This window comes from Megalops cyprinoides, chromosome 2 (assembly GCF_013368585.1).
Source record: "Megalops cyprinoides isolate fMegCyp1 chromosome 2, fMegCyp1.pri, whole genome shotgun sequence".
NCBI lineage: Eukaryota > Metazoa > Chordata > Actinopteri > Elopiformes > Megalopidae > Megalops > Megalops cyprinoides.
In genome coordinates this window covers 47156475-47170239 of record NC_050584.1, presented here as the reverse complement: position 1 = coordinate 47170239, position 13765 = coordinate 47156475, and the positions used below count along the sequence as shown (strand labels likewise).

Below are 13765 nucleotides of genomic sequence, written 5' to 3'. Positions count from 1 at the left end.
TTTACACCCAATGCCCTTTTCCAGAATGTGGTGTTCTCTTTCTTTTTCCTTCAGTTTAAGGGCAGCCACAAAGCTCTATGACGTGTCTCAACCTGTGTGCCTCTGCTCTCTGACAAACTGTAGCAAAACTCTGTGGCTCACTAGTCATCTGACATACAGATATTCTCAACTCAGGGAAAAAAATGACTAGGTGTGCCTGGATTTAGTCTGAACTTTGTGAATACTCCAAGCATGTGTCTAATAATAGATCCCTGCTAAGAAACACCCTGATGTGAATGCAATGTTGTCAATACAGAGGGTGGAATATCTATTCTGTAAGTGGCTCCTTGTGAGCTCCAGGTTCCACCAAGCTTGGAGCACCATCCACATCATTTCATTCTGCCCACTGTATCCTGTGGGGGCTCCCCATGGCCCCTCTCTTCTCCCCTCACCTCATCCTTGATGTCTTCTTGCTGCTGGGCTGTGAAGATCTCCATTGCTCCCATAAGCCTCATCATCAGTTCATCCACTGTTGTGTTTCCTTAAGCGGAGGACAGAAAGTACACGCATGTCAACGGCTCACTCAGGTCAAGTTATCCATGTGAAATAGATGGAATATTGATGAAATATAAAAGATGTGGAAATGGGTCCAGACTGAATTCTAATGCTTTTGCTTTTGGGAGAATTTTTAGTGACCGTTACACTGGAGGTATCAAATCAGATCACAGAGTGAGGGCGTATAGCCTTGCCCTGGTGAGAAGCCTGGGCCACGTTTGTGTACGACACCCATGAAATCGACAAAGTTCTTAGAGCTAAACAAATGGAAACGCCTCAGCTTAGGGCTTCTCTAACACTGACAGCGAGCCCTTGCTTACCTTGAATGACATTTAAAACTTCGTTGGATGCCCTCTTGCCCATGACAATGAGGAGGAGGGGGAACTGGTCTGTCTTGTACGTCCTTATGGTCTGTGCCACCACGCTGCCAAAATGCCTTGTGCACATGGTGAGTAATCTGGCAGAGAGGGAGATGAAAGGGGATTTTTCAGTCAGTGCCCCGTTCACTGCATCAAGGACTTTAAAACCAATTCTGTGCTTTATTCCTGCAGACGTCCCTCTAAATAAGGGCAGGAGCTGCATTAGTATTCCTCGCCAGACGTGACGAATTGAGAGGGCAGAGAGGATTTCTTATTCCATTACAAAGACAGAACTTTAAATTAACATTTCACTGAAGGAAAAGGGTAGCAGGCAGACCCTCAGAGCTCACTGTAAATGTCATAATATTAATGAATTGCCATGGACTGAATGCAAATATAGATTAGCTTTTTTCTCATTTTAATAAGATCATTTTAATAACTGGCAGATAAAAAAGTAGTGATAGAGTGGGTCGAGTAGGACAGGTCAGCGGGAAAAGTTGCTGAAGATGGGATGTGTGCGGTGTGTGTGTGGGGGGGGGGGGGGGGGGGGGGGGGGGTGAATGCTGAGTAGACTTACTCATTAGTGATGGACTGGAGGCAAAGAGAAGCCAGTTTACATACACTCCCCCAGCAGTAAAAAGAGCGGATGACCGCATGGTGCTGCACTAGACCAATTTACCAATGCATGTCCTTTCTGAGACGTCTTGTCTTGAAAACACACGATCAAACCACCCAAACCAGCCTATTAACTCTGCAATGCACTTCTACTGGGGTTCTGCTGTAGAAAGCTTATTGATGCAAAACCATGCCTACATTATGTCAATGCTTCAACTCCCATTGTCAGCTGCATTCTGCTGTAATAAGGATATCACCCGATGCAAGAACAGAAGGGAGGCACAATCAAGAACATTCTTCCATGCCTCAATGAGCCAGGTTAAGACAGAACATTTTGTAATAGATGTACTATACTCTTACACGGCCATGGGTTTTCAAACACCCATCTTCAGCACCCCTATTTAGCTCTTTGAGAAAGGTGAATGAGGCTAAATAAACCTGTCTATCACTCCCTGGAGGCAGCCCAAGGACAGGGGTTAAAGAGAGGGTGTCCAATTAAGTACCTGGACTGCGAGGACACGCCCCTCCCTCCTGATGAAGATGCGAGAGCCCCGTTCCTAATCCCGGCTCTTGTTGAGGAGGGCTGGAACAGGCCCGACCGGGGCAGGCCATACACAATGTGCAGGGGGGTAATTCTAACCAGTCGCACAGCACACAGGAACAATCGCCGGGGGCTACAGTGAAACCCAACTCCATTACCCAGCTCACTGAACAGCCCACCTCTCCTCTACGCCAGAGCCTGAACATCACGCAGTGAAAGCTGCCTAAGTACTTCACCTTCCCCAGTCCAAACCTAAGGCATCTAAAAGAAAACGGGGGCACTGGTAGAGACTTCTGCTACAGATGTGTGTGTGTACATTCCACATTCAGCACTAACAGTATCCATTCCACTGAGGAGAGTTTGTTCCATTGCAACTCGAATTTGTGACAGTTAATTTAAGGTTCAAGTTTGTTGAAACAGAGTGAGGACAAGTGTCAGAGCCACACGACCCTCTTATCTGCTCATCAAAACGTGAGGGAGAAGGAGGAGATAAGATGAGAACCAGATCATAGCCAAGGTCAGTGTCAGTGTCAGGTCATGCATTCATAATATATTTCTGCAAAGTGCAAAATTAAGTTTCTGAAGGTTCCTCAGGGACATTTTTTGTACAAGCAACATCTGGTCTTTTAATACCAAATCCTAAATGCTTTTGTAATGGGAGTGACATGTTCAGATTCACCTCTTGTCCTTCTCATCTGCAGATGTTAAAATGTTAATGTTTCCCCAGACTGTCAAGTCCTTTTCATGGTTTCACAGTGAATGGCGTAATCTAAATAGACTGCTTCAATTCTACATCCACTTCGCTGAGCGCCTTCTGGCAGTCAGATATGCATAATTCAACCATGTGGTGAAGTTTTTTGCTGTAATGTCAAAAACTGATACTTTGCTGCAAATATTTCTCACCCTTTTCCTGTGTAGGCATGTTTTAGATTAAATAAAGGGTAAAAACCTTCATGTAAAGGTAACTTAGGGCTGTTGTACATGAACGCATAGTCAAAATGCAAATATGATTCTCCTTATGCATTTTAAATCCACTGAAAAGACGGTTCATTAAAATGTGCATTCACTTCAGATGTGATAAGCAGGAAATCCAAAGGATGTCGAGCTGAATTCCATCTTCACACTACAACTGTGTACACCATAACATTCATACTCGTCCAAATGTACACAAAGCACATTAAAATGTAGACTCACACATAACACACCACTAAAAGATTTTCAACTGAACAACACTGCAGGCTGCATTCATCACATAACTTAAAATTTAACTTTAATTTAACTTTAAATTCTTTTCATACTTCCCACACACAAAGCTCAGGGTCTGTGGTATTTCAGCCGCATATTTTAAAAATCCTGTCAGTAACAATCACAGTGAAGTGTATACACACAAAGTATGGCCTGGTATAAATGTAATCACCTTCGCTCCTCAGAAGGCTGTGAGCCAGACAAGCTAGCCCGACAAATTCCTTGACGAATAAAAGCCCTGGGAGTCAGGACACCTTCTGCACAGCCACTGTGACAAACGCCAATCACCAGTCAGTGAGCCCCAACCTCGGAGCGTGAGAATGTGAAAGCGTGTGAGTGTGTGTATGTGAGTGTGCGCGTGTGTGCGTAGCGGCGCACATTATGAAAGGCTCCAGATGTTGCCCGCCTTTAATCTGCAATAAAATGGCTCAGTTGGGGCAAAAAGCAAAAAAGCAAAGGGAGAAAGGGAGTGGAATGAGGGGACGGAATATCCTAAAAGGAAATAAAAAAGAAGTGGGGTCAGTGTCTGAAACTCTCCCCCCTTCTTTCTTAAACGCCTCCTTCCAGGGGGTGGGCTTAGTGGTGTAGCCTAGTGGAAGGAAAAGCTTTAGCCTGCCCTGGAGCCAGGGCTGCCGCTGGGCTCAATCAAACCTCCATCTGGCTACCGGCCGGGCCCTCTCTCCTCCGCGGGAGGAGGGCTGTGTCTGCCGCGCAGCACAGGACTCACACCTGGGCTGCGGCTCCATTCTGCAGGAGGGGGAGATGATGACCAGGGAGGGGGGGCTGTGCTGGTGTTGGGGTCAAGAGTTGAGGGCTTGACGGGGTAGTTATGTGCTGCCAGGTCAGGGAAAGTACCTGCCAGCAAATTGGGGACGTGGGCTTGGGGGTTGGCCTCTTTGATCAGTTCGCATCTTCCCACCGGTTTTCTCAAAAAAACCTGCACGCACTCCCTCATCCTCTTCCACAAACATACTGCTTCACCCCTTCTGAGAATAGCAGTGGTAGAGACATCAAGACCTATTGCTACCGGTTGTGTGCACTTGCAATGGGTGAAACGACAACGCTGACATAGTCGACCTCAGTCAGGCTCAGCTAAAATAAAGATATTCGCTGAGACAAAATCTTTTTGTGAGCTTCATATATAATTGGCCTTCCATTCAGGCAGATTAGAAAGGATTGTTCAATAGGGGCCTCATTCCGCAAACACAACTGCTTTTGTCATGGGGATGTGTTCGCCCGCTATGTGGCCAGAGTGGCTTGAGTTAAAGAGAGAGTGGGGGTGGGGGGGCGCTGAAATTTGCTCTATTAAGATATCATCCATTCTCACTGACAACTCTCAACCTCTCATGGGTTTCAGTCATTTTCAGTACAAGTAGTGAGCAGATTTGGAAGAAAAGTGAAGCATATTCTGATCATCATACTCCATAGCACATGCACTGTATTGCAGCAAGGTTGCTTGGCCCCAGAAATGATGTAGCAAACCAATATTCTCACAGTGCTCTGTCCATTTGCATAGTGACACTTTCAATGTGGGAAAGCAAATGAAAATTGTTATAACAAGTTCTGTTATTCAACTGTTCAGATCAATTGCTTTTGAGCACTGTGCAATATTGTACATGATCAGTTTGATCTCCAAAATCCTCATCTCTATTAAAAAAGGTGTAAATAACAGTCATTTCTTACAGACACAACGTTTTCCCACTTGTAGCACTTTCGAAATATGTTTGAAGCTTGCACCCTTACAACCACCGACAAGGTTTAAATATTCTGACTGTTACCTAGTTTGCTAGCTGGTTAGATAGCTAAGCTAGCTAGCTGGTGATGTGCTGTACCATCATTCTACTTCCACTATATACTGTCAATAGCATTAACAAGCCAGCTGTTATACAAGCCGACAAGTAAACCAAATAGAAAGTTCTGATTAAAGTTCATTTTTGGAAAATAGTTACTCACAAATAGTTACTCACTTACCTACCTAGAAAGATGGTCACAAAACATGAATACACCACTCACTGTATGCGGATGAGTGAGCACCTCACCTGCGCATACAGTGCCTGATCAGTGACATGCGAATCGCACAGGAAATGAGGTGATGTCATAGACATGGTGGTCAAGGATTACATCTGAGGTAGTGTACATTAGGGTTTAGATGTGAAACAAGAGGTGATCAAGCTCTTTCTGCCAAAGTAAGGTAGACCTGAAATGAGTACCTCTGTCTGCACTGAGGTATAAGCACCCCGGCCCCACAGTTACCTGGCTTTGTTGGCTTCTTTAGAGACGTCCCAGGCCCAGGTGATGAAGTTCTGGCTGAGATAGGAAACTATGGATTCTGCGCACAACATCTGGGAGCAGAAGACATTGGTGAGGACACTCTCGTCGTTGTGGAGGTAGATGGCCAGCAGCTTTCTCTGTGGGTCACAGGACACAAAAACTTCATTCAGCAGGGAGGGAGGGTCAGGGGAGGCAGGTGAACCAAGATGAGGGCAAAGGGGGTGAGAGGGTCGCCGCACTTAAAAGTAAAGGCACGAACACGAAGACCATCCCGAACTGGAGCCACAGCTGAGACTCTGTAAAGAGCTTGATGTTGATTTTATGTCTATTGGCAGAGACCAGCCTCTAGCTTTGATGCACGGTTACCTAATCAATAAAAGGAGAGATTCAATAGAAGCCGTTGCGTTTTCCTTTCTGACGACCGTTGAGCATGTGCAGAAGCGGTCACCCTCACAGAGCCGTCAACAACAAGGCCAGCCCAGCAGAAAGCAAACAACATGCGCAATAAATGAACAGGGAGTAAATAAAACTTTCTTTGAGGCTGCCAATGAAAAAACTAAAGGAACAATTCAGTTTATTTATTTTGCATCAAATGCCAATGCCCCTCTGCCTGCTCAGGTTAGCAGCAGGGGCTGACAATATTGACGGAGCTCTAAATCCGGGGATATTTACGCCATCGTATGAGCCAGAGAATCTCAGGCCTGACAACTAATTAAAAAACAAACACACACGCAGAAAAGGTTATTTGGATGATGTAGTAAATAAAACCCACTAAATTACAGAACACTCTCTTCACCCCTTCTCTCAGCCACTTTTTTTCCTTTAATAATACGGGGAGGGGTACTCTGGAGGTTCTCTAGAGTTTAAGACTAAAAAGCAAAATGAAAGTACGGAGAAAAGTGAAAGTAAAAAAAAAAAAAAAAAGTTGTGCTATATTGTGGCCTGTGTAGAAAAGGAGTGGGAGAGCACTGCTGTGTTTGCTCAGCGATTAGAGGTTTAGAATAAGCTCCACAGCTCCTAGCAGGAAAGAGCTTGGGACTCATTCAGTGGCCCAATTGAACACCCTGAAAAGATTAAACACTCATGCTGAGAAGACAAGCAAATGCAGCTTGGAGAGGAGAGAACTTTTCTTTAGGGAGAGAGAGCGAGGGAAAAAAAAAAGACACACATACACACACACACACACACACAAATCATTCTACAGGTGCCACTCGTTAAAATGTAGTTTATACTGCAAAACTGCAGAGTTTACCAGAGAACTTTTCATTTGTGCAGTTTGCAAAGATAATATAACTGTCATTTTACCCCCTACCCATCACAATTTGCTTGTCACTAAATTGTTCACTTTTTCCTGCTTTTACATGTCTTGTGTTAACCTGTCGTGGTGCCACCTAACAGAGGTACTTTCACGGTAAGGTGGAGGCAGAAGGGGAAGAGTGGGGAACAAATTATCTACAAATTAGCAGGCCCACCTCGAGTAAGAAACTGACCCAATAACCCTCCCTGAAGGCGAAGTTGCATCCACCAGCTCATTTTATGTAGCAGCATGAGGGGGAGACTGCATGGGCCAGAGAAGACTGACCTAGTCCCTGACCCAGAGTTGCTGACTGCAACATAGTTATCAGCAAAATGCTCACTTCTCCGGGCTTCTGGCAAAGAGAAGCAGCATTTGTCTGGGAACTTGCTGGTGGCGGCTGGAGGGGGAGGAGAGAAAAGAAAAGGAAAACTTAGCGCTATCATCCGGTCTGTTTTATGTCAGGGCTGGAACATATGATTATCTGCAACATGAGCATGAGTTCCTCTCCACAGGTGTTCAACTTGCAGCTGAATAGAAATAAACCTTCAGCTGACAGCAGCAACCAGAGGACAAATCTGAACGCATCAGGTTAAAACGCACAAGGGTTTGAATCTCCCCTCTACCCTTCCCTCTCCCTCGGACATGGAATTCTTCTTACGGTACACGCAATCCCAGACTGTTTTGCTATACGAATGTGATCCATCAGCAGGGAAAGTGCCTTTGAGGGCCAATATGAAAATACACCTTCCAGATAACAAAGGGCCACAATAAACACATTTTTTATATATCACCTTTGACAAGCACGTGTTTTAATTAGAGGAACACTGAGTTTATGTACATGCTGTCGGAGGACCTTTTTAATTACAGCGCACATTAAGGGAACAGAGGGACCCTGTGAATGCGATCACCCACAGCAGCCTCTAGAAAAGCAAACACTTTAAAATGAAGAGCTCAGATTACTGGCCCCCTGACCCCAGTCACTGAGAACAGAAATTCTGAGCAGTGCTTTAACATATGTTAGAGTGACACTGAACCTAAATTCCCGTCAAAATCCCATCTTGAACTAATTCAGCAGAGTATCCATTGGCGTTTTAGTTGTGTTTTATTTGCCAAAACAGCTTTTTACTCTTCATATGTTTCAGGTGTTTGGTATAGTCATTTAACACCCCATGCCAAACACTAAAGTCATTTTTTCATGAAAGTACAGTATGCATGATCATTAGTTGACCTGGACTGTATGTCTCACACTTCAAGAAACTTTACGTAGTTCCTTACAGAGGATTCAATCTTTCAAAATTAAAAACATGTCAACAAATACATACATAAAAATATGTAGATAAATAAATACATCTGGACAGGCATAAAAATGTCAACATAAATAATTAAATATTTTATTTATTTTTACGTGTATTCATTTTTTTGTGTTTTTCATACATTCTATCTGTCCTTTTGTTTGAAAAAACTGAACTGTAAGGACAAACAGAAAGCTGAACAAAACCCTGATCAGATGCATTTTAAAATGTCATCTTTAACAAACATTATTAAAATGCAGATCACACAACATATGCATCAAAAATATAGAGAGCCTGATGGAGCACATGTGCTGGGAGTTTAAATGTTTGCAGGCACATGGAGGAGTCACAGTGTTGTTGAATACAACTATCCAAATAAAAAAAAAAAAAAACACCTTAAAGCAGGAATTCTGAATTATACTCAAATGAGTCTAATACATAAGAACAAAAGAACATAAGATTATAAGGACGTGTAATGACAGGAATACAGCACGGCCAGGCTCATCATCCTCCCCATTTTACAGATTCAGCACTGTGTCTACATCCAGACAGACTTAGGTCAAGTCTTCTCCAGAATGAACACACTCTGATATTGTACCTCCCATAAAATATTTCTAATTTACACTATTAATTCCTGCACTTAGAACTTCACTTCTGCGTTCAGCGTCGTGTTTATAAGATTACGGTTGAGCTGTTCTTAATTGGCCATAGCTCCTGAACCCCTTGTACACTTGGCCTGGTATGGCCATTTTTTGACCCAGTCACAAAGCAGGATTATTCATTTTCCTACCGCTAAATAAAGTAAACACTGCAACTGCTAAGTGCATACTCGATGCAGTTATTTTACTTGGACCAATGATGCACAAAAGGATAGCCCTTTTGATCTGTCTGCATATAAAGGGAAAGTGGTTCCCTTTTTCACTGGTAGGTTGTCTACTTCCAGCCGAAGGTAGTGTAAATGTAGAAGTCAAAAATCAATGCCTCAAACAAATAAATAAATAAATAAAATAATAGCGTTACTTAATAGCGTAAAAAGACAACGCACCACTCACTCACATTAGTAAGTATGAAGAGAACATTTTGAATCTGGAATGAAAAATTAAACATAGTGTACATATGAAAACAGTCAAGTCACTGAAACATATATTGCATATAGAAATAACTGAAAAAAACGGTCCTTACCTAAAAGTGCCTTTTCCAAAATGTGAATGCAAAACTTACTGTGCTTGCCTCTCTGCATTTCAAGCTTTTCAAGTGCTGAGCCCAACAAGTGGCAGAATAGGTCTGCATGACCAGCTTGTGCCTTTGCTCACACTTGGCAATGTGAAGCACTTGAAAGTGAAATGCACTAGCTTGTCCATTAGTTGCTCAGATGGTTCACACATGTATGGACACAAACTGATAACAAGCATGCCATGACCTTATTCTGAATGACTGCTTATGTCACTTGTTTCAGCCACAATAAAACATGAGGTGTCTGGCCTGTCTTGATCAGCCTCTGCTGACAGTGGTCTACAGATCAGTTTCATCCTCTACCACGACACTACATGATTGTATCATTTCAATCACGCCTCTTGCAACAGAAAAAAGGCAAGTCACCAGAAACATTTTTTAACATTAGTCACTTCTTGGGGGCTTGGCACTTAGCATGGCACTTGGCACTATAAGAACGATTGAAAGAATGATTGAAAGAATGATTGCTCTCTTGCTATGAGCTATTTTGAGCTATTTTTTTCAGAATGTATGAAACATACTGACAGAATAGCAGAGTTTATATTGTAATAATCGCTCAGAATTTCTGCTTTTCCACATTTGATCATGTTTACTTTTGAGAGAAGGCACCGCTGTATTTACCTGGGGTCTGTGTCACTACACCGACCCAAAGTTACACCTTAGTATCACACCAGACCTTTGTTCTGAAAATAATCAGCAGCAACAGAATTCATTAAAGACATGCTTCATTCCCCTCACTGGATAGAAGATAAGTGAGCCTGCAACAGAATTATCACGAGTATATCACAAGCTGCAGATCAATCTACTGCACTGAACGTTTTCCATTGCCAATGTCTACTGTAATAAACAGAGCAATATATAGTCACCCCAACTTCATTCCTTTAGACCATGAGCAAGCTTATAAGAATATTATTTTCTTTTTGATAAATATAAATCCAAAGCCAACGCAGAGACAATAAACACTAGGCTTGCTGAGGTTAAATATTTATTTTTCATTAAGTGATACTCCATTAATGATTATGAATCAGTCCATAAGCTGAAGCACTGCTTTTACCTCCTGTGTTTCTCCTACCACAGCAGTGGGAAATCGAACTGGAATCCTTTCAGTTTTGACTGTGAATTAAAATGGGTCTCAGATAGCTGTCAAGACAGCTGTCACCTTAGCTGTCAAGATGCCTCATACATCGGCATTTGCGTGCACACTCTTGACTGTCCCACGTAACAATTTCAGCACCTGTGCACTACTGAAGACTTTTCGCTAAATAATTACAAGCCCCGGCAATGCAGAACACTTCAGAAATTAGCTGCAGGGTCATACCTGTATCCAACCTGACAAATGAATTGAACAGTATCATTGTGAGTATAAATTGATTGCATCTTAAACATAAGCGCTGGTGATGAAAACAAGCGTTCAATTCTGCCAGCTCTAATTATAGCATGGGAACAAGGTGCAACTTTGCATAAAACATTTACGGCACGAACGTCAAGCGCGATTCAGCAAAACCAACTGTGACACTTCAAATTAATTCATATGTCAACTGTCGCAAGCATTCAGCTGTCAACACAGCGAGCCAAGAGTTAAACACATCAGTGAGAGATTAAGTGCCTCAGAGAGGGACGAGGAAAAGAACATTCATCACTCCACCTGAGGTATTGATTAGTCTTGAACTGCCTATACTCTTTTCTTTACATTACGGGGGCTTCTGAGGGTGTACTGCAGCAGAAAAAAAAAAAACCCACCCCGCAGCGGAGCTATGAATTTTGATGCGTCTCACTTGTGAGAGCGAGAGTGCGGGGTTACCCCGATTAACCACCACGTTAAGGGGATTGAGAGGGCATTGGCAGAGATGGGTGGCCTGCCTGGAGGGGCCTTATTGCTGATCCCCTGGAGGGCTCAAAGGCCCCGGGCGTTTTCATTAAGGGCGGATTGAGTGCATCTCCGCCTCCAGAAACACTTCATCAAATGTAGTGTTTTACTTAGTGATTAGCCTCGGAGCCTTTGAGAGCGGGAGAGAGTCCTCGGCGAAATCCCCCCATAAATCTGCGCCATTCCAATAACCACTTAATGAGCAGCCAGTTGAGTTGACAAGAGCGAGAGATTTAGACCAATTTCTTCGAGAGGGGGCGTTGCGATGGTGGCGGTAAGGCTGTTATTTAAATGTTACTCAATCACCACTTCTGCAGGAATCGGAGAGACGTGGCTTTTCCAGCCTCTTATTGTCACGGAGAGACAGGGAGAGGTCTTCCGCTGCCTGTCCTTCCATATTGTTTTATTTTCATTGAACGTTTCATTCAATCTACAGACGCTGAGCACAACAGAGAAGACGTCCAGGGGGAGAGAGGCCATATTGAGCTGGCTTAGGGGAGGAGATATCAGCTGGGAGACAGGCAAGGGGCCAGCAGAGTCTTCGCCTTGCAGTCTAAACCCTCCAAACATCTTGCCGCATCTTCCCATTCTAATAAGACTGTAATCCACACAAGCTGTCAGTTGATACAAGCTTCCATATAAGGACAAAGAGGAGAAAATAATGAAAACAAGCTAAAAATAAGGCATCAGATGTTGTGAGAGGATATTAAAATGCACTTGGGTTCATGATCACACAAGAGTGACTGCAATGGTAATTTCAGCCCGTGAGCTGAACAGCATCATAACTGCATACACACATACATACATACACACACACACACACACACACACACACACACACACACACAGTGTATGCATATATGCATGTATGAATGCTTAAATACCCATTATAAAAACTAAGCAATCCACTTCCAATGATTATTTTGGGCTCACTCCCATTGAATACAGTGTATCGCTTCCCTTGCACCATTAACTGAAGCACATAACATTCAGAAGAACAACTTTAACATTTCAGCTAAGTGCCAAGATGCCAGTCAATACAGAAAGAAAGCACACTTTCTACAGATGAACACCATCTTCTTGTCTTGCAATAGTAGAACCATAAGATGAACTAAAGAGATGCAGCTGAGTTGTTGGGCATCCCACAGTCTACACTAACATTCCAAACAAGGACAGCATCTTGAGGAATGACGGAATGAGCGCGAACCAGCAACCAGCATCTATGACTGCCGACACTCAAAAATAACGAACATGAGTCAAATGATCATTTTATGCTTCCGTTTGGTTTAGGATGTTTATTGCGCAGTTATATTGTAGCCTACACAGCACCAGCCTGGTGACATTTAAAACATTAAAGTGAGACATAATTTAATATAAGACTCTATAAAAATAATGCACTTGTAAATGTTTTTGTTCCACATTCAAAGCATTTAGCTAAAAAGTACAGTATGGGTAAATATATATATATATATATATATATATATGTGTATATATGTATATATATATATGTATATGTATATATATGTATATATATATATATATATATATATATATATATATATATATACATACATATATATATATATATGTATGCCCAATCATTTGCTTCTAAGAATCAAGCCTTCATAAGAATCAAATCATCCTGGAAGGGTGTGACTTATCTGTGGGGGTGCATACACAGATACATTTACACATATATTACTGCCAGCTTTATAATGAATATCTCTTCTTAAGAAAGACTGAAACATGTAATGGACAAAAGCATCTCATTCCGGGTAAATGCAATAAAGTTTTTACGCCTGCAACACAACAGAAACATGTAGAGGATGAGAGGAATTACAATGGTTATGTTGGGAATCCAGTATTTGGAGCTGGCTGTGCAATGATGTAAATCAGAACATGAAGATTGGCGGGCAGATCGGAGGACACATGCCAAAAATTATGACAATCTTTTAGGATGAGGCCTATGTACATACCCATGCAAGTGCACACATGCACACGCACACACAGATACATGCACACACACAAGCACTTATCCACCTGTGCCTACTAGCCCATATGTGAATTTAGCGCTCACTGCTAACTGAACTGCCTCTCGTTTTTTTTTAAAAAAAAAAAGCATTGCACGATAACAGCGTATGGCACACAGACGCAGATGCGCTACTTACATCCCTGGCTTTGCCGTAGAAGGCCTCTTGAGATGCTGCCTCCAGAGAGCCGATGAAGAAGACTGGATGGCAGTCTCCATATCTTCCACACAAACATGAGAGAGAAGAAGAGACCAGTGAGCACTCAACAGCACATCTCTCTTCACTGCCTACACCAATATGAGCAGGCACACATGGGATCTTGGTGCTGAACTCACCTCGTTGAAAATTCGGCAGTAAAGTGCAGTAAGGCATCCCCCTCATTCTCTGTGTTCTCTGGCACTGAGGAACAACACGGGGGGGGGGGGGGGGGGGGGGTGAATGAAGAGTGATATTTAAAAATGTCTAATCACAGAATAATGCT

The 13765-nt window shown here is 42.8% G+C and overlaps 1 protein-coding gene across 1 annotated transcript in view; it reads right to left on the bottom strand.

The window, feature by feature from the left end:
- Window positions 1-13765, bottom strand: part of faf1 (Fas (TNFRSF6) associated factor 1) — an 85023-nt gene that overhangs the window by 17152 nt on the left and 54106 nt on the right. Inside the window, exons 11-15 of the mRNA XM_036521455.1 lie at window positions 13620-13683; window positions 13423-13504; window positions 5548-5702; window positions 855-991; window positions 432-520 (exon numbers count right to left, since the gene is read on the bottom strand). Coding sequence (XP_036377348.1) covers window positions 432-520; window positions 855-991; window positions 5548-5702; window positions 13423-13504; window positions 13620-13683 — 527 coding nt within the window. The remainder of the gene's footprint in view (window positions 1-431; window positions 521-854; window positions 992-5547; window positions 5703-13422; window positions 13505-13619; window positions 13684-13765) is intronic.